This window comes from Gobius niger (genome assembly GCF_951799975.1).
Source record: "Gobius niger genome assembly, chromosome: 12".
Classification (NCBI taxonomy): domain Eukaryota; kingdom Metazoa; phylum Chordata; class Actinopteri; order Gobiiformes; family Gobiidae; genus Gobius; species Gobius niger.
The window spans coordinates 9,759,696-9,780,954 of record NC_136863.1 but is presented as its reverse complement, the minus strand read 5'-3'; the positions used below and the strand labels follow the sequence as shown (position 1 = coordinate 9,780,954).

General features: G+C 42.0%; 1 protein-coding gene across 5 annotated transcripts in view; it reads right to left on the bottom strand.

The window, feature by feature from the left end:
* Positions 1 to 21,259, bottom strand: part of megf11 (multiple EGF-like-domains 11) — a 210,726-nt gene that overhangs the window by 22,381 nt on the left and 167,086 nt on the right. For all 5 annotated transcript variants that reach the window (XM_079568181.1, XM_079568183.1, XM_079568185.1 and 2 more), the window contains 3 exons: positions 17,735 to 17,837; positions 9,650 to 9,796; positions 4,987 to 5,121 (listed from right to left, as the gene is read on the bottom strand). In XM_079568181.1, coding sequence (XP_079424307.1) covers positions 4,987 to 5,121; positions 9,650 to 9,796; positions 17,735 to 17,837 — 385 coding nt within the window. The remainder of the gene's footprint in view (positions 1 to 4,986; positions 5,122 to 9,649; positions 9,797 to 17,734; positions 17,838 to 21,259) is intronic.

Genomic DNA, 21,259 nt, shown 5'->3' with positions numbered 1-21,259 from the left:
CGTGACTTGTGCAATAGAAAAATACAGTATTTTGGTGCAAGGGCAGGTCATACAGTTCAAACAGAGGACATTATTAGCACTTTAATGTTACCCACACCAAGTATTTTCTTACCATTTGGGTGACGACAACAATGTTTTTGTTTTTTTTACCGGTCCAAACCTGATCTAAATCAGTCTAAAACTGGTCTAAGCCAGTCTAAAAGTTGTCAAAAGAAGCATAAACAGTCCAAACTCGATCTAAACCAGCAGGGGGTCGAGGTTTCAAAGGGGTTCAATGCTTTATAAGGTCTCAAATTCAACATGTCTAGGAATTGGTCATTTCTGGCTCAAGAGCTCTTTTTCCCTCCTTTCTTGAAAGACCGTTCAAGACTTTCTTGTACTTTCAGAAGCCAAACTCCCTTACTTTCCTTTTGAAACTGATATGATATTGTATTGAATGGACACTGAACGCTGATTACACACCGGTCCATCACAGCGGCGCCACTGCCCCATTTCCGTTCACACCCGCAGAATGACTGATGTGCCACAGAATTAAAATAGACCATGTACACACACCACACTATGCATATTTAATGAAATTAATATTTCACCGCTCTCTGGGACACTTCAATAAAACATGTCATCTCCAGTGAAACCTCCATTGTGCTTTTGGAGACAGACAGAGGGGGGACAAATGCAGGGCAGGTGTCAGCCGCGTTCGGAGAATAGCCCATCATGAGGGGAGGATCAGATAGGGCGCTGGCTCTGGTCATTTCATCTACAGATATTCATAATTACATTTGAGTGGATCCTCCTGCTATTGTCAGGCGTCTTGTTTGTGATTTGTAGCTCGTGAAGAAGAACAGACTTTTATTGGGACATTTGCTGCTGCATTTTGTTCTAGCCAATCACAATCAAGCCTCAAAATGTAGCTAAATCACAAAGCTTAAAGCAGTAAAAAGTAACTTTTTGTAGTCCCTCTGGGGGTAATACAAGTGTTAATGGGATGATTGGGGGGGGGTCTTTCATCTCCCCCTGGTGTCTCTGGCCAGAAAACCACCCTTGCAACTTTCCCTGCTCCAACCCGGAGGCCCCAATACACACTAATGGCATCACGAAGCTAACAGGCTAACGGGCAAAGCTAACTCTGGGCTAGCGCCACTTTAACAGTATTTACAGCCAAGTCTGAGTGTCAAAAAGTATCTCCATTGTGTAATTGGATGTACAATATCCCTCTGTCCCTTTGTCTTTTCTGTCAGGGTAGTATTTACTCTCACAGACAATTAATGAGTAAAAAACGCAACATGGTACGACACCTGCAGTGGTGCTTATGGCCTCTAAGGGCATGAGTTACTTAGTTCTGCTTTAAACATGTCGTTTTTTTAAAATGGGATTTGTGTTTGTAAGTCTGTGGCAGCATACCTTGTGTTTTTTCGTCTTCGCTGTGTTGTTAATTAGTATTAGAGGTCGACGATATATCAGCCAGCCATATATCGGGCCGATATATGGGTGTTTTACAATATCGGCTTTCGGCTGGTGTCTTGAAGATATCTCCGGAACCGAAAGTGATTGCGACTTCTCGACTTCCGGGAGTTGAGAAACATCACAGTGAAAATTTGCCACAAGTTTATATATAAAGTCGGATTGTATTTTATACTGCGGACATTTGCTAGCAATTTCCGAACAATAATAATAATAAGAGACAGAGACCCACTGTTGTTTGTTTTGGAATCTGCTTATTTTTATCTTTAAAATGAGCAATCTCTGAGGTACCAACTAAACATGAATGTCTTGAATATATCAGCCCTATGCCTCTAATAAAGCGCCCCTGCTGTGACAGACACATTTTACAGCTTAGAAGCATCACACATAGGATTATAAACAAGACATTTAAAAAAAAAAAAGGCCAATATCAGCATATCAGCATCAGACAATCCTCAAAAATTGGCGTGGGATTTAGAAAAACCTACATTGGTTGACCTCTAATTAGTATAGTTTGTTGTCTTGGGAAATGTAAAATAGTGCCATTACGAAACACCAAAGTATTTTTTTTTACTTTCAAGACTGAAGATTCTCGGAAAAAACAATCTTAGGAAGTTCTGTGTTCAAACTGTTCATCGCTCCACCAAAGCTTCATCGGCACCTTTGTTAAAATTGCAGGCTTGTACCATTACCTGCTCACCCTCACGTCTCCCGGTCACTGGGATCCCTGTGTTTCATACTTTCAAACGGTCTCTGTTCGTGTTGTGCGGTGGAGTCCAGCTGAGCTCCACGTGGGGACACGGAGCAGCCGCCTCCGTCCCGCTGGTAATTACTCACCAGACAAATTAGCAGCGCCTCTTCATTTCCCTCTCGTCTTCCCTCTACCAACCCATTAAACTTTCATCTGTTACAACACGGCTCCAAGTTTGAAAGAGAATTCAAAAGACCCCCGCAGTGTCTATGTAATTTAAAGAGAAACGTGATTGTGGATCATTAGCGGAAAAATCTACTGTACATTTACATATCCAGATGTTCAGAGACAGTGTTGTTGGGAATCTTGACCCGGTCATGGGCAGATGAACTAATGATAAATTGTTTTACCGATTAAGATAATAATGATGATGAGTTCCAGTCACATGACTTTTCACCATGAGAAATATTATGCCAGCGATCCCCATTTCACATCACTGTGAAACCCATCTATAGGAGCACATAATGATCAAATGTGTGGATAGGTTCATGTGGTTCAACGACAGTTCTCACAAGTGCAATGTAGCAACCGTGCTGTGCAATACACAAGTCACTTTTATCATCATCTTCAAGCATATCTTTTTTGTAATAGTTTTCTTGTAAATATCGTTAGATTTTTTATCCATGCACACATTTCTTACGGTCTGCACTTTTGTACATTAAGGGAGTCATTAATCAAGACAAGAGCCTATAGTTTAAAGGAACAGGCCACCATTTTTACATGCTGAGATATGTTCTTGACTGAGCTTAGACGAGTTGATGCGTACCTGTCTGGTCTTTGTGCGTCCCCTCAGTCACGCAAAATGACCAAAGATGTTGCTAGCATTTGGCCTCTCCCAGCATAGTCCTATAGCTCCAAACAGGGGTGAAGTTGGAAGTGACCAAGCTCTTCCACGGGCCAAAGACCAGGCAGTTTGTATCAACTTTTCTAAGCTTAGGTAAGAACATATCTCAGTATGGAAAAACAGTGGCCTGTTCCTTTAAAACTGAGGTAGAGGGCAACTGATGGTAACTATGGTAACTGGCGAACTGCAGATTTCTTTGTCTTAGTTTTTGGTTAATATCTCTGTCATTACTGGGCGATTCCGCATGAAACAAAAACTGTCTCAAAGTTCATTGTCGTCTTCTCTGTCAGGACACATCAACTAATGTCATGTTATTTTCTCGGAAAGGCGTCCAAAAGTGGAGACAATATTCAAAAACATGAGCGCGATGTTGGTCAATAGAAAGGACTTTCAGCCATAAAAATAATGTGGCGGGTTTGTGAATCCAATCATTGTCAAATACTGATCAGGAAAAACATTTAACAATTTTCGTTTTGTTCCCCCTCCTGGAACTGCCATCTTAACGTGGTGGAGAGGTCTGAGCGCCCGAATGATCCTGGGAGCTATGTTGTTGGGGGCTTCCGGCCCCCGGTAGGGTCAGACAAAGAGCGGTTCAGAAGCCCCTCATGAGAGACCGACAGGCCCAGTTAGAACCATGAAGCTGTCCTTGCGTGCTCACCACCTGCAGGAGGAGCCATAGGGGCTGGTGCAATGTGATTTGGACAGCTCCAACAGCTGCCCTCACGACCCGGAAACGTAAAAGTGGAAGAAAATTGATGGAATTTTTGTTTTGGAGATTTCTTACAAAAACTGTATTTCTCCCATAGGCCGCTGCCCTCCACCTGACATTATGACATCATCACATTCTAAAACGTGAACACAAAACATATTAGTGAGCGCAACCTGGACAGGGTATGTTGTATGTAATTTACCATTTAAAATATCCTGTAATACAGTATTAGGGCCCCAAATTTGAAATTCAAATATGAAACGGGAACGCAGAGGAGACACTGACGAGGGAGATCGGGAGATATTTATAGGACGGAGACCGGAAAGGGCGTACGTGAGGTGAGGTCCTGCTCCTGAACCTGAGATAACACTTAATTTTGCAATGAGCAGACGCTTTGAAAATGAGCCCCTACGATTTGCTCTAAAAGGTGAATTTCTCAACTGTGAGTCAGCCTTTGAAGTTTGATATTTTGAGGCAGGAAAATGTTGTGATAAACGGTCATAGCTTAAAAAATTGAAATCTCAGTACTACCATAAAAAAAAGTCTTTAGAACAAACGAGTTGCAATTAACATAAACGTCAATGAAACATAATTTACTTAGAGTAGAGTTAGAGTATTACAAAAATAGATAGAAAAAACGAAGGACAAATGTAAATACGATCAAAAACGATCATTATTGAGGCATTTATCAATTGAGAAACAAATATTTCCGTGAAATTGAATGATTAACTTTCCCAGCTCACACAAAAAAGCCCTAGGTTTGCTTCCTTGGCTTTTCTGTGAGGAGTTTATATGTTCCCCTCGTGTCTGGGTGGGGTTCCTCCGGCTACAGTGCTTTGCTAATGCTCCATCTCCAGACCATAAACCTAGATTAAGGACCTGAGCGCTGCACTGCGGTTGACCAAAGGGAAGGATAGGTTATTTACAGGGAACATATTTTCCCACTGGGAGAATAAAGCGAACCTTAACCTGCTTCATCTAGAATGGTATAATGCGACATGGCTGTGAGTACGAGACTGCAAAGCTTTGTGTCTGTAGTTGCAGATTTAAGTGGAGAAATGGATAATCATGAGAGAAGTTACACGTTCCCGTATCAATCTATTGAGAAATGCATATTATTGTGTAGATTTGGTTATTAAAGGCTTTGTTTCCCCCCTTAGATGCTGCAGCTCTGTACAGCCATATAAGCAGTGAACATTGTGGTATATATAGAGTACTTACCTTGGTTACACAGAGACCCGGTGAAACCCGACAGGCACTCGCAGTGTCCCGTGACGTGATGACACGGCCCGGTGCTGTGGACGCACTGGGGGCACGACTGACTGCAGCGGTGGCCGTAGAACCCCGGGGAGCAGACTGCAACACAGAGACACAAGTCCTACCTCAGACAGAAGGAAAGAGCCAGACCAGAGCGGAGGACCATGACGGAAGGATTTAGGAAACATGTCTAATGGATTGGCTATATGCACAAATTCCCCGATGTGATTTCCGCGTGGACAATAAGATCGGAGCTGTTCTTTCCTCTCCTCTATCTTTTACATTCACGACAAGCAGGGTCCCACACAAATAAAGAGATAGCTCAAGATTTAGTAAAGGACAGCGAGTTACTGATGGACAGTCGCTGCAGCGTGTTACAAACATCATGTTCACTGTGAATCCTTCCCCAGAGGAAACTCCAGTGGTCGTAAGGTAGAAGCTTTTATCTTGCAAGCTAATGTTAAATAATGACAATATAACACGCAAACTACTTACAGGCCGATTCTTTATTGCGCAGGCTCGTTCAAACCTTTGCACTTTGCAGTAGGCAATGACACCATTCCCTCCAGTGAAGTCGTTATATCTCACATAATGTTTTTAAAGCGATACTAAGTAACTTGTTTACCTTAATAAATACTTTCTGTAGTCCCTCTGGGGGTAATAAAAGTGTTAAAGGGATGATTGGGGGGTTTTTCATCTCCCCCGGTGTCTCTTACAATTACAAAATACAATTGCAACTTGACTGCCACCGGGTCGGAGCCACCAATGCACACTAATGGAATCACGAAGAAGAAGCTAACAGCAAACGGGCAAAGCTAACTGCGGGCTAGCGCTACTTTAAACAGTATTTACAGCCAAGTTTAAGTGAAAAAAAAATATTTCCATTGTGTCATTGGATGTACAATATCCCTCTCTCCCTTCGCCTTTTCTGTCAGTGTAGTATTTACTCCCAACTTGCTACGACACTTGCAGTTCCGCTTATGGCCTCTAGGGGCAAGAGTTACTTACTACTGCTTTAAACGGCTAACTAACTTTTACTTACTGCCCTTTATGAAATCTTGAGCTATCGCTTCATTTGTGTGGAACCAAGCGGGTCGTGAATGTAAAGACGGGGGAGAGGAAGGACAGCGCCGCTTTTACTTTCCAGCCAGAAATCACGTGGAGGCACCGTGTCCCATTCTACATTTGACGGCGAATATTGATTTGCAAACTTCCAAACTAATACAAGAGTCAGCGTTAGAGTTTAAAAGTGAGGTGAGATTTTTTGTACATATTTCAAAAACATGACCTATTTGTGTCAACAGATGTGTAAGGTAAACATGTTCAAATGAAATATGTTTCACTGATATTCTACTGAAATAATCTTCAATGAAGGTTCTTGAGTCATCTTCTGGACTCTGTAGTTGAAGTGTAGAACGTTTCACCTCTCATCCAAAAGGCTTCATCAGCAACACTAAAGTTTAAGCTCAGGCCACAGACTATATATAGACCACAGGGAGGGGTCTAGCTTGGCTCAGCCCCTCCCACTCTCACCTGTGGGTAAACACCTGTGTAGTTCTAGTTTTTTGAAGTCCTAACAACCGAACTCACACCATACTTTCAGCCTGAACTTCAACCACATCACTTCGACTACAGAGTACAGACGATGACTCAAGAGCCTTCATTGACAACTCCTGTCCAACTCAGAGCTTCTACATCTACAGAAATAATGTAAACATCTTGTACATCACTTAACACAAGAACCCCCCCATGGCAACAGGATAGTTATGTTTCACCCACAGCCTGTTGTAGCCTTTGCGATTTGCTTGTTGTGACCATTAAATTTGAGATCTCGATTCCATTACGATGAATTTTTCAGAAGCACTGAACACACTGAGCGCATGACAGACTGTAGCTGGAGCCATAGAACCCGGGAGAGAGGAAATGATCAAAGCGTGATCAGGACAGAGTAACAAAAGCAGAAGAGACAGCCAGAGAACAGAGACAAGCCTGTCTTCATTACAACTGTTGGTCGTGGGCAAGCGGAGGAGAGGAGCCAATCCATCACTGTCAACAAAATTTGTACTTTATTTTTTAGACAAATTAGGGGAGTCGTTAAAGCTGGACTTCATAATTTCATGTGTATTAGACTCATAAAATTGCAGAAAGAATTAAAATATTCCAATCTAAAATCAAAAAGAAGCACATTTGTTATTGGAAACTTTAGTAGAAGACAAAGGGGGTAGTCGCTGGCACAGTGTTTTCACCTGGAGGCAGTATTGTGTGCAAACTGAATTTGGGGAAGTAATCATTCACGGCTGCACTCAAACAAACAGCGGGGCACTCTTTATACAAATCACTGTTTACAGGATTGTGACAGCGCATTTTACTCCACATCGCAGAAAAAATCACCACAGACAGAGAGAGAGAGATGCAGACAGACAGACAGACAGACAGGCAAAAAGGCAGAGAAAAGAGGGAAAGCATGGCAGAGAAAGAGATAGAGAGAGGGTATGGCTGCATGTTTGTAGAGAACATAAAATTTGCAATTATTTTAGTCATATTTGAAATCATCTTCTGTAAACAATGCCCTGAGATTGAACCGCCATAGAGTTTGCGTGCAGAGAGGTGTCCTGAATGACACCCGTCTGTATTCTTATGCACAGGGATATCAGTCTTGTCACCACACCCTCATTCGCTGCTCGAGTAAACTCAATCAGATTTGTTTATTTGCAGTCACGTGTTGTTAGCAGCATCACGGAAGTCTCCTCAACAACAATCCAAGGCTAGCGCATGGGAGTGAAGAATTTTTTCCCTCCTAAATTTTGCTTTAAAAGACCAAAAACCACATGAACTGTAAGTGCATTTAGTGACATATAACCCTGTTTGAAAATGAACGCAAAAACGCTATTAACACTGCAACAATGATGCGCCCTTCACTGATTGGTTTACTCTGCAATAGGGCTGGGCAATTAATCGAATTTTAATCTAATCCTGATTTTAATAAAGGTCGATCACGATAATCGCGCGGTGCGTTTTAATGGAGGGGAATTGGCCAGTCTTGTCGCAGTCTGGAAATAAATATGGACGGTGCAATGCTGCAGCGCCTGTCAGGTCAATCCCAGGGAAACACGCGGCCCAAACAAACAGGAAGCACAGGACGGCACATGCGGCACAACGAGGAGAGGACCTGGTGATTTTACATGTAAAATCAACTACAAAATTGCGCTAACTCGTCTAAAGAGCAAAACAGAACCACGCGGGGAGCCTCAGAGGAACAGGACGCGCACACGGGGATGAAGAGTTTATATCTTCGAAGAGAAAAACTATCGATTGCTGTTTGGACCATGTGGATTTGTTTTGAAGCTGCAGCAGTGGATTAGCTGGAATTCTAACAGTGAACTGTAAGTTTGATCTTCTTTTCTACTATTAAATGTGTGGCTTACTCATTTCTTTATGTAAATATTAAGTTGCTAGCACTTCACTCACTACATCGTGGCTTTTTTAAAATACAATCTAAAATCGAGATCGATCAATATGGGGAAAATAATTGAGATTATTTATTTTCCATAATCGCCCAGCCCTACTCTGCAACCTCGGGGTTTGCACGGGTTTGTTCTGAAATTTAGTCAATGTAACGGTGACCAGACTCAATCGCTGGTACAGCACTGAGTGGGCGTTAGCCTAAATTTTTTTTGTTTTTTACTCAATGATGTCATTTTAAAAGTCGTCAATATTATAATACATTTTTGAGTAATTAAACAGCCCTAAAAGACGGTAGGAAGTCAGAGAGACACAGATTAATAGGAGAGACAAAGATAGATTCAGAGAGAAAGACGACAGAGAGACAAGGAGTGAAGGAAAGAGACAGACCGGTACAGAAAAACCGAGCGACTGACAGAGGCATTTCCCACAGAGAGGTCATTCTTCCAATCAGACATAAGGCTGAACCTGTCTGTCTGTCTGTCCGTCTGTCTGTGGGTGTGAGTGTTCTGTGCGGCCCGTCTCCTCTGTGCGGTGTGTCTCCAGAGGCGGCCGCAGCGGCAGAAGCAGAGATGTGGTGATTAAGAGTTCGCCTGATGAAGAGCCCACACTCTTCAGACAGACACATGCGAGCAGCCCGCTCTGCTGGTGTGTCCTCCAGAACATCTCCACAGACCACTGCAAGGTCAGGGCTGTCAGCTCAGATGGTCTGACTACTTTTTTATCACTTTATTGGGCAAAACATACGTGTTTGTGTTAATATGCCCAGCTAGGGTCTAAAGACGTGAAAGTAAAGGCAAATCCTTGTAATTCTAGTAAGTTCACAAGCAAAAATAACATACTGTAATACCAAACAACATGTACATTCAACAAAGAGGATTGTATCAGGCCCTGGGAGCTCCAATCTGTCCCAGAACCAATTCCCAGCCTTTGGTCACACATGATGATGAATAAACCCCCCGGTGTATTTTCAGAAAAAGTAGAATTCAGTAAATTAAATCCTCAACAAAACTCTGAGTGTAGATGTTTTCAAGAATAGTAACAAAAACAGAACATTTCCATTATCAAGACCTCAACAGTACAACATGAAATGAATAGAGGGGCATGCATGTAGTTCCCACAGCACATGGTAAATGTATAGAGCGTGACTGAAAGTAGAGCTCACTTCTCTTGCAGGAGGTGCCTCTGTATCCAGGTGCACAGACGCAGGTGCCGTCCTCTGGAGAGCAGGAGCCTCCGTTCTGGCACGAGCAGCTCATGGAACAGTTGGGGCCCCAGAACCCCTGTGGGCACACGCTGTCGCAGTGGATCCCTGCAGGCACATCGCAAATAAAACATAAGCATAACCCCGATGCCCGGAGAGCGGCGGAGGATCACAGACGGACATATTCTAAGTGCATGCCATCTGTAAAAACACATAGCAAAAACAGCACTCGGTTTGGGTACACAAGGGCTCACTGCGCTCCTCACCGTCAATGAGGCTCGGCGAGTGGACGAGAATATACGCAGCAGCGCACTCATTTAGTTCTGGACACTTTTTTTAAACATGGCAGTTCATGGGGTTAGGCGATAAGGCAAAATACATTATATTTCCCATTAAATTGACTTAGATTAAAAACAAGCAGCTAATATGGCTCATGAGATTGACATTTCATTATAAAGCTTTGCTGAAACAACAACTGCAAGGCTTTTACACAAAATAGGTTCTATTATATTTCTCCAAAGTCCAAACTCCGATCAACAATGGGCTGGAAGGATTGGCCATAGACCTGTGGAGATTTAATTGTGCAACAATGAGGCCCAGCATGTGTGCTGCACCTTTAAGCCTTAACCACTATGCTACGAATCAGAGCCGTCAGACCTTGAATGAAAAAACAATAGCATATTTTTCTGATGCTCAAAAACAGAACAAACTAAGAAAATCGAATCAAATCAGGGCAGGTGCTAAATAGTGAGTGAAATACTGTAAAATAGCGTCGCGAATAATGTGAAGCTTGCACTACAGTATTAAGGCTACGAATCTGATACTGTATGTAAATGAGAGAATTCTGCGTGAATAAAAAATGTGAAAAGGATTCTGTTGCTGATCCACATTCACATTGCTACTCATTTTGCAAACACACAGTAATTTAAAAGTTAGAATATCTAACAATAACGACTCATCTTTGTCAGAGATTCCCCTCTACCATCAATCAGTCACACTGCAAAAACAAATCTGCATGTAAAATTTTCTTGAAATAAGTAAATTCGCCCCAAATTACAAGAAATCTGTCCATCAGGCAAGTTGAAGAATAAAGATCTCATTGCACTCAAATGTATAGACTAAAATATCTTAATTTACTTAAAATTGCTGTTGATGTTTTCTTCTTAATTTAAGTGTAAATGGACAGATTTCATGACATTAGTTCCTCCAATCAAGGACAAATGTAATTATTTCAATAGCAAGGACCACGCCATAACACAAGATGTGATAATAAGATCATTTATTAACAGTGAGCAGATGCTGGATTAGGACTGTGGGCTCTGGCTCTGGCTCAGGCTGAAGTTAAGACCTGAAGGGAGGGAGGGTGGGGTCGAGAGTTCAGACGAACAGTATTGAATGAGCTTGGTTGGTATAAGTAGGGCATCTGGGTAATTAGAGGCGCAGTTAGGTGAAGACATGGTTGGCTGGCAAGAAAGAGTTGGTTGAGGCTCGGCCCTGCTCCTGAACCTAGTCAATGAAATATGAACTACATTTCAAGAGAATTGTACTTCCTTACTAGATTACATGCAATGTGAGTGAAATGTCTTGCCCAAGGACACATGGACACATGCCCTGGAGCCAGTATAGATTTAACTGTTCATTTTCAGGTCAGTTGAGCGAGCGCTGACTTCTACAGGCTGGTTATGCTGTTGTTTATGTTGGTAAATAATGGACACTGACAGTTTACAGACGGTCACTTCAGGTCAATAATGGAGGAGCGTTCATCCATGGATGTAAAGGTCAGCGGTCCGAACATCGGCTCTGATTGATGCATATACACTTGAAGGGTTTAGTGCTGCATGTTTGATTGACACTCTCTTACATATAAGGTAATAAATGAGCAAGTTTCTTATGCTGAATGTCTTTCTCCAAAGAAGTGTATCTAAAAAACAAACACTAAGCGTCTTTAAAACAAGACGACATGATGAATGTGATAAAAGGAGTGATTCATTCTGTTTTTGTAGGACACTCCAGCAACAATGCCTGTTTTAATGTAGTGTGTGAGTGATTGGCAGCCACTCTCCGGCCAGTGTACCCAGGAGCAGCAGTGGCCAAGTATGGACTGAATGATTAAAGACAACAGTGTAGTGCTTTGAGAAGCTTGTCAAGCTTGAAAAGCACAACACAAATGTAAGCCATTGATATCATTCTTACTAACAAGTTAATTACCTGACGGGAATAATAGGAAGAATGAGCTTGATTGTGTGCTCTGTACAGGGAGCAGTGAGTGATCTCAGACACAGCAAAGAAACGCAGTCTCTTAAGAAGTGCGCCGTCTTCTCTCTGCAGTTTGAGCTCAGCCCGACCTCTCGCACACTCCTCTCCAAATGTGCTTTATTTTTGATCTGAGCGGGGCGCGCTGCCAGTGCACTGTGTTGATTAACAGGGTTGGGTCTCGGGAGGGCCACAGCTTGTCTGCCATTCTCTTTCAGGAGGCCTGCTCTGGTGCACAGCCCAGAGGAAGCTTTGCGGCTATACGAGAGCGGCTGAGGTACCGTGGGAGACTGTGCCCAATCCGAAAACATGGCAGAGAATATGGTGAAACCACAAAGCCTGTCAAAACAATTCCATTTACAAGCTATGCGATTGATACCATTGTCTTCATTACGGTTAATTGCACGTCTAGGGATTTTAGGACATTATGATTTAGGATTGAACAAAAAATACAATGGGGATATTTCAGTGTTGGGATTTATGCTTTCAGAAGCCTGAAATTTGAACAAATGTTAATCTAATAAACATTCACTCCTGTCCTTGTTTGTTTTATTCAAGATACAATGACTAATAAAAACCTGACATTTCACCATATTATTCAAAAACATCTAAAATTGGGTTGTTGTTTTTCTATGATCAATGTACAATTTTACAATTTTATTTTAAAATTAACTTAACCAAACTTCGTATCTTGCGGCAACTTAATAAAATCTAAAACATTAAAGGGGATCAGAAAACTGTGCGCAGATGTCTTGTTACCTTCCGAAATAACAACAACCTTTGTGAGTTTTTGCTCCAACCATTCAATTTACAATTCATGCCGCAAGAATAGTATTGACACTGAGAATAAAAGTGCATTTCTTCTTTCAATTAATTTAACGCAAATATTTCACATAGTGGTATCTTCTGGTGGATACTGACAAAAAATACTCTCCCAATACTTTTGGTGATTTTTGGGACGACACAAGTCAGATCTTCAGTCCCGGTCAAAACTTTGGAAACACTTAAAAACTTAAAGAAACACTGAAGACATAAAACTAAGAAAGAACACATGGGAATATGTAGGAGACTAACGTTTTATATTTTATACTTCTTAAACTTTTTGGGTAGTCATTGTATATAAGATACCTCCATTTACTATTAATTGTTAGTACATTTCCTGTCTATCCTGCACACTGAGTGTCTCTGAGAGCTGAATGTAACAAGTGAATTTCTCCATTGTGAGATCAATAAAGGGTTATCTTATCCGATCTTTAAATACATTTAGTTTCATAAGGTTGTCCTAAAATGGTTTTCAAAAGTCTGTGAAGTAAACATGTGAAAAAAATAACTTAGAAGAATCTACTTCATAGAATCTATTATATATGTATTATATATAACATAATTCCATATGTGTTAATTCAGTGAGAATATACAATGTAAATGGTCTTAAAATGAAAGAAAAACCGATACGTAATAAAACCTTTCACAACTTTTGACTGGTACTGTATATTTCTACAAGCCATCAGACAAATCATCCCTTTAGAATTATAAGGTGCTATCGCATTTTGAGTGGTTCTGAGATATTTCGGTTTAAAGTTTTACAACTCATAGAACGAAATGGAAATGGGTACAATGTGTTTGCTCATGAAAACCTAAAAAAATGCACTAAAATCTACAAAATATAGATATCCGATATAGTCCATAAACATATATGTGAATGGACGTTTAAGTGAATGTGTTGTTTTCTTTCTTTTTATATTGACATTTACATTGTAATTTCCATGTCTTCTGAATGACAATTCCAATATTGCTGTATCCCGTAGACGTTATATTGCTCACCTCTTGTCACATGTCCCCACACATGTGATGAATAATTTTAAAAAAAAGAGAGAAGAAGACTAAGAGAAGAGACACACACACTACACTCTGAACCTTGAAGCAGCAGCCTGGTTTGAAGCCTCATTTGAAATTTCCTTTGAATATCTGAGAATAGCGCGGCCATTAAAGCCACGATTGAGCCGTACCTTTGAATTAAACCTGTGTGAAACTCCGGGGACTAATGTTATACAGTAGCCGGGGAGCGCGAGAGAGAGAGAAAGGGGGGAAAGAGGCAGCGCTCTGGCTGCCGAGGAGGACGGTCCACAGCCAAAGTGATTTAGTCGTAGGGACCAGCCGCCTGCTTCAAAAGGAGGGCAAGGCTGGTGCAAGCGTGTTTGAGGTTCTGCGGGGCCAGGCAGAAAAAGGGGCTTCGCCGGGAGAGTGGGGAGGGTGGACACAGCGCGCACTCTCAGCTCTAATGGTGACAACACAAGGGCTTGCTGGACGGAGAAGAAAGACTGTGTGTGTGCGCGCGCCACAACTGAGGTCCCTTGAAAAGCCGCCTTTCGTGCCGAGAAGTGCCCGTGAGGTGCCGCTGTCCAATTTGAACATAGAGGCAAGCGCGAGCCCTCCCTCCCTCGCCCCGTCTGCCTTGCGCGCACATGTAAACATTCACTATACAGACTGCTTCAGATAAAAAAAGAGGCCTATTTAACACCTGCTTTTATGGGGAGTCCTATAGGGAGTCAAAGCGCTGGGTGATGTCAGGCTTGCGACAGCAGAGTAATCATTGTGGGGGTCACGGCAGGCACTCTTGACACTCGACGGGCTCTGGGCTCCTGACAGCTTAGAGGAGCGCGGGCGAGAAGCGAACACACAACGCCACAGTGACAGTAAAGAGTCTGAAAACACTGACTGTTCCTCGTGTGACGCTGTTTACTGCCGAAAGGGGAGCTGCTGCAAATAGCCATTTCTTCTTCAGGACTTGGGGGTTTTTTCTGTGACATTTTCGAGATGTCTAATCTGCAGTGGAGTCTCGGAAACCCCCGGGACGACACAAGCCGAGAGTGATGTTGTTATATGTATAATTGAAGACAAATTCAAATGTCGTGATTTTGACATTATGTACTAAGCGTGCCACGGTTTGTCCCCTTTATGAGCTGCGTGAAAAGCCAGGGATTTCTTGTTGTTTTCTGCAAACCTGGGAGCTAAGGATCAGGGGATCTCACGACATGGATCTTTTTCAACATCATAGCAATGAAGGCGAGTTTTAGAAAGATTAAAGCTCGGGCTGTGGCGCCAGATGCAAAAGCTTTGTCTGCAGCCACAAGATAAAAGGTGCTTTAACTTCACTTGCACTAAGTGTGATCTCTGTGCTGTCTAGAGATCGAGAGCATGTGAAACATTGCTCCTATTGTTGCATTTTTCCAACGCTTTTCTCATGTTAAGCAGTGGTTTGAACCGAGTGACTGGTTACTGGAGTAAAAAGCCATGAATCTACACCAAATAATACCCTTTGTTAATGGGTAATAGGCCATTCTATATATTTGGATAAATAAAACGAAAATCCAAAAGGAAAATAAAGGACTTATGACTTCTTATACATTACATGAATCTTTCTAAACTGGCTGGTTCATCCTTGAGGAGCACCTGTCCCCTCACAGATTCGCCCTGTTCTTAGAATCGCTTTTTTTCGTCCACAGTGTCACATACTGTGAAACAAAACATGTCTGTCCCACCACAAAAGTACCATATAAGACCGTTGTATTATTTAAAACTCGCAGAAAGTGGCAGTGTGTTGTGTCTGGTGGGAGATATGGTGGAATAATATTCGTTTTAACTCAATGTATGTTTGCGAGGCCCAGCTTGGCCCTCACCCCCTGGTGACTCAATTACTGCAGACAGATGGCCCTGACCGCAGAGATTCAGAGCGTACACCTTCAGAGCGCCTTGGTTCACTTCAGATAATAAAACCAAACTGAAACCACGAGAGGTGAAGGGGGAAGAAAGATTGGAGAGAGGAGAGCAGGAAGAGCCTGGAAGAGAGGAAAGAAGGACAGAGGAGGAAGAGTAGCAGGGGTGTTTCTAAGGGGTGACCAAGAAGGACACATGCCACCATGGGATCTGTGCCACCCGTGGATCTGTCACAATTATACGCTACAACTGTTGTTCTTTTTATGGCTGTGCTTACTGCTGCTTTTTTTCCCCTTTTCTTAAAGCAGTACTAAGTAACTTGTTTACGTTAAAGGGACTATACCTAATTTTGAACCTTTTTCATCACAAGTTGACAATTTGGGTTGACCATGCATAACATCAACAAATCATAATATGGCGCAAATCAGGCATCAGGCAGATTTCTTCCACAAGTGACTTTTAAAACATACTTTATGGGGCAAAAATAATTTACTTTACAAAAAGAAAAAAAAAATCAGGTATAGCTCCTTTAATAAATCCTTTTCGTAGTCCCTCTGGGGGTAATACAAGTGTTGATGGGATGATTGGGGGTAGAGCCAAAATCGGGCCTAAAAAATCAAACCCGACCCGACCCGAGCCAGCAGGTATAAAGCCTAACCCGAGCCCGAGCAATTAACTTGAAATGTGGTCCGAGCCCAAAAAACCCCCGACGTAAATAATTATTTATTTAATGCCTGGTCAGAGCCTCTGCATTCAGCAGCAGCACCCAGAGGAGCACGCAATTTGTGAGAGGCAATTGGGGGGGTCTTTCATCTCCCCCTCGTGTCTCTGGCCAGAAAACCACAATGGTATCAAATGAATCACAAAAAAGCTAACAGGCTAACGGGCAAAGCTAACTGCGGGCTAGCGCCACTTTAAACAGTATTTACAGCCAAGTTTGAGTGAAAAAAAAAATACTTCCATTGTGTAATTGGATGCACAATATCCCTCTCTCTCTTTGCCTTTTCTGTCAGCGTAGTATTTACTCTCACGGACAATTAATACGTAAAAAAAACTGTCACAGCACTGCAACACCTGCAGTTGCGCTTATGGCCACTAGGGGCAAGAGTAACGTAGTACTGCTTTAAGTAAGGACACTTTTTCGCAGACAATTGTCACAAAGTGCTTCACAGACATAAAACGCATTAAAACATCAAACTTTAAATACATAAGATAAATAACAGCGCTGAGTCAAAACGGTTAAGAAATCTTGCCTAAACATGTTTTATGAAGGCATCCGCTGAATCTAGAGAGTGCAGGTTGAGAGGAAAATCATTCCAAAGTCAAGGCGCAGCTGCTGGAAAAGATCTCCCCACGTTTTCAAGGGAGAAAAAGTATAGATTGTGAAATAGATTTGTCACAAAAATCGACGACACTTCCAAGGGGGCAGTACTGAGTCCAGATCTTTATAAAACATCCATGACGCCGCCGCACTCAGAGGGGCTCAGATGCAACTTTACTCAAATATCACAGAATGTTGACAAATATGCAGAAAGAGCTATAAACAGGCCCCGATATATATGCATGTAAGGTATTCAGAGTGAAACAATCTTTCTCCTGAAGATATGGGTCAGTCTCGGTGTCACCCCGAAAAACGATGTGGGAAGATAAAGGGGTTTCACAAACATCCATTATGTCGCCAGTTAATACTTGAATTGTTTCCCTTTTTAACTGACATTGCTTTGGAACAAAAGTATATAATTTACACTGAGAAGCAGCCACTCTCTGTCTAAGCCTGAATGATGAGTCACGTCAGTGCAGTGAACACGTAATAAAGATGCAGAGTAAGCAAAAGCGGAGTGCGCCACTAAACAAATTGATTTAGCTCACTTGCAGCACCTCTCACTCAGCACCAAACCAAAGCATCATTTAATTACCAGCACAGCTCAGACGATCTGCAAACACCATGTAAACAGCACTGCAGGCGCGCACTCCCTCTCTGTGCAACTCGACAGACACTTTGACCATGAAGACTGAAATAATGTGTCTAGAAATGGAAAAACACAAGGAATTTGTACACTTCCAGACAGTGAGACGTACCTGTCCACCCGGGGTAACAGCGGCAGTATCCACTCACAGGGTCACAGCCGTCGGCGTGGCTGCAGTCGCACCGCTCGCGACACTCCAGACCGTACGTGCCGTCCTGGACAAAGCAGAAGGTCAGCATCGTAACTCACTCATACATTTGAAATCATGTTTATAAAAGACAAGGGCTCGTTTCTTCGGCTGAGAGTTTAATTGGGCTGAGTGTTGGGTAAAAGAAGGTCATACTATTGAAGTTGAAAGAAAAAAAAACAGAAATTCTTTCACGAATAGGTTTTGATACAAGATGGGTCCATAGAGCTACTTATGCACAACTTTTGTAACGAATTATTCCTGTTTGATAATGATTAACCTCTTAACCCCCACCTTAACCAAGCACATTTTCTCCAGTTCGGCTTTAACCAAATCTAAAAGCTTCTCATCTGGAGAGCAACGGTGTTATGTCTCATTTGAAAGCTAAGACCTACAATATATATATATATATATATATATATATATATATATATATTAGGGGTGTAACGGTACGCTAAAATTGTATTCGGTTCGGTTCACGGTTTTGGAGGGCTCGGTTCGGTTAATTTTCGGTACAAATAAATAAGAACTAACAAAATATTTCTTTTGAAAATACACAATAGAATTCTTGCATAAAATAAATAAAAGCGACCCCCTGTGTGAGGACCACTAACCACTAAACCACTGTGAGACTGGTATTTAGGACGACTACTAGTCTATTTCCCTTTTTAAAATAGTAAATGGCAAATGGTCCCATTCTCTCACCTCTGGTCCCTGACCCACAGATTGGGAACCGCTGATTTAAAACTAACTGAAACCTGCTCCTGACGGTTGTCTCTGTCTTACTGCTGAGAATTAGCCTGTGAGTCGCACAACCCGTTTTAGACTGTGCACATTCAGAGAACCAGAGTTACTGTAAGTTACTGTGCTCGTGAGAACCATGTGGATTCAACTCAACAGAAAGGCCACGGAGAACGGCTTTACTCTCGTCTACTCGCCAAACTACTGTCCGGATACTCTAGACTCACCAGACACAATAAGATGAGAGTTTAAATGAGAGTGAGGCCCAGAGTCCGCAAAGAGAAAACATGAGAGCTGCGCCCGGGACACGGGTGACATGATGCAGCCGCAGAGGAGCCGCGCATGAGGCGAAGCGAGCACCGGGAAACAGACGGCCGAGTGGGACACGAGCGGAGAAGCAATCGCGCTTTGGAAGAGACAGGGGGAAGGCGGTCGGTCTCTCCTGCTCATTCACTTCACCAGACTACTCCGTGTTGGTGTTATATGTGGCGAAGTAGGCGGAGAGTGAGTGCGCGCTGGAAGAGCCTGTCCCGTAACAATGCGTTGATTAATCAGTGAAACAACACTACGCACCTTGCGTAGTTTGCGTATAGGAAGAACCGGCTCTGAGCGCTGGTATAACTTTTTGGCTGAAGTGCGGACGTGATGGGATATTGTAGCGAGGCTCAAGACTTTTAATCAAATACTTAAAGCCAGCGCCTTCAACAACTGCAGTTTCTCTCAGCTACTCATGCAGCTTCAATAGCGTCCGTGCGGAAACTCGCGTAGGAACTTTGTTCCACGGCACTTAATATGACGCTAATAATAAATTTACATTATTTAATGAAAATAATACACCGAAACGGTACGCAAGTGGACCGAACCGAACAGGCCGAACCGAAGCGGTTCAATACATCCCCGTGAACCGTTACACCCCTAATATATATATATATATATATATATATATATATATATATATACACACACACACACTGATATAGGTTTTTTCCTCGTGTTGTTGCCTGGTTGTCGTCACTTTTTCGTCGTATTTTTTTTTTTTTTTTTGCTTTTTTGCAATTTTTTTGGTGCTTTTTTGTGCTTTTTTGTGCTTTTTTGTAATGTTTTTGGTGCTTTATTGTAATTTTTGTGGTGCTTTTTTGTAATTTTTGGGGTACTTTTTTGTCGCTTTTTGTAATTTTATTTTATTTTTTTTCAATTTTTATGGTGCTTTATTGTAATTTTTGTGGTGCTTTTTTTTTCTTTCACAAAATGGGTGTTAAGAGGTTAATGGAGGATTGCCTTGTTAGCAAAATATGTTATTTTAAGGTTTGGGGAAAATAGAAAAACATATTTTTGTCAGTGCGGTCCCAGGGCCAAATGAGGCCATCAGATAATTTTAGTTTGCCCTCAGGTTTCCACTAAATTGGCACATATTGTCAGAGAGGTTACTTTACACTACAAGTTTATTAATACTACACAATTATGACCTCAATAACTAACATGTAAGTGTGAGACATTAAAGCTGAGGTACCTCATTATTTTCTGTTCAAACTGTGAAATGTTTCGTTTTGTTTCGTTTCACAATCCCTCCTGCGTATCCAAATTGTTCAAGCAAGCAAATTCAACCTCTTAACCCCCACCTGGACAACCTGGACGCAACAAAAGAGCGGCAAAAACGTGATGAAAAAGGCGATGAAAAAGTGACAAAAAAGCCAAAAAAGAGTAACAGAAAGGGAGAATGAAAAAAGTCACAAAAGAGCGACAAAAACGTGACAAAAACGTGACAAAAACGCATTAAAAAAGCAATGAAAAAAAAAGTTCAAAATAAAAGTGATGACAACGTGAGGAAAGTGATTTAGATGAGTTTTGTAGATGTGGGTAAAGCTGAACAGGAGAAAATGCACCGTTTACAACTCTGAGTGGTGGCAAAGTGAAGCTACTTCGATCTTCCATCGCTCAATAAAATGTTAGTTGAAGACAAAGCAACAAGGTCTGTTTTTTTTTCTGTGTTTACAACATAACATTTACTCTACAACAACAAAAAGTCAGGTCCCCCAGCTTTAAAGGAACAGGCCACCGTTTTTCCATTCTGAGATATGTTCTTACCTTAGCTTAGACGAGTTGTACTGTAGATGTTGTTAGCATTTAGCCTCTCCTCCTCTCCTCTATCTCTATGGGGCCTAATGGGGTGTAATGAGAAGTGACCAAGCTCTTTCACGTTTCCCCTATTTAAATATGGTTAAGTGATGTCCGGAAAACATGGAAGAGCTTGGTCGCTTCTAACTGCACCCCTGTTTGGCCCCTTAGAGGAGAGGAGGAGAGGCTAAATGCTAACGACATCTTTGGTCTTGACTGAGCACAGGCGTAAAGACCAGACAGTTACGCATCAACTCGTCTAAGCTCAGGTACGAACATATTCTCAGTATGGAAAAACGGTGGCCTGTTCCTTTAAGTTCCAAGCCCCAACAAATATGTCGTGGCGCCTTTAAAACCGCTGCTAATGTTGAATGTTTCAGTGCATTGACCAGCAGTCTGTCATGCCAGATACAATTCAGTATGAAGTCCACATTAAAAAATAAGATTTGGACTGCCCTGACCTAGACTGAAGATGTTTTTGTCGTAACAAGCCGTACGCTGAGGACAGAGCCAATGATAAAGATGAATGATTTTATCAAGGCAACGATAGATCAGAAAAAGTATAATTTGGGTATTAATACTTGAAATGCTGAA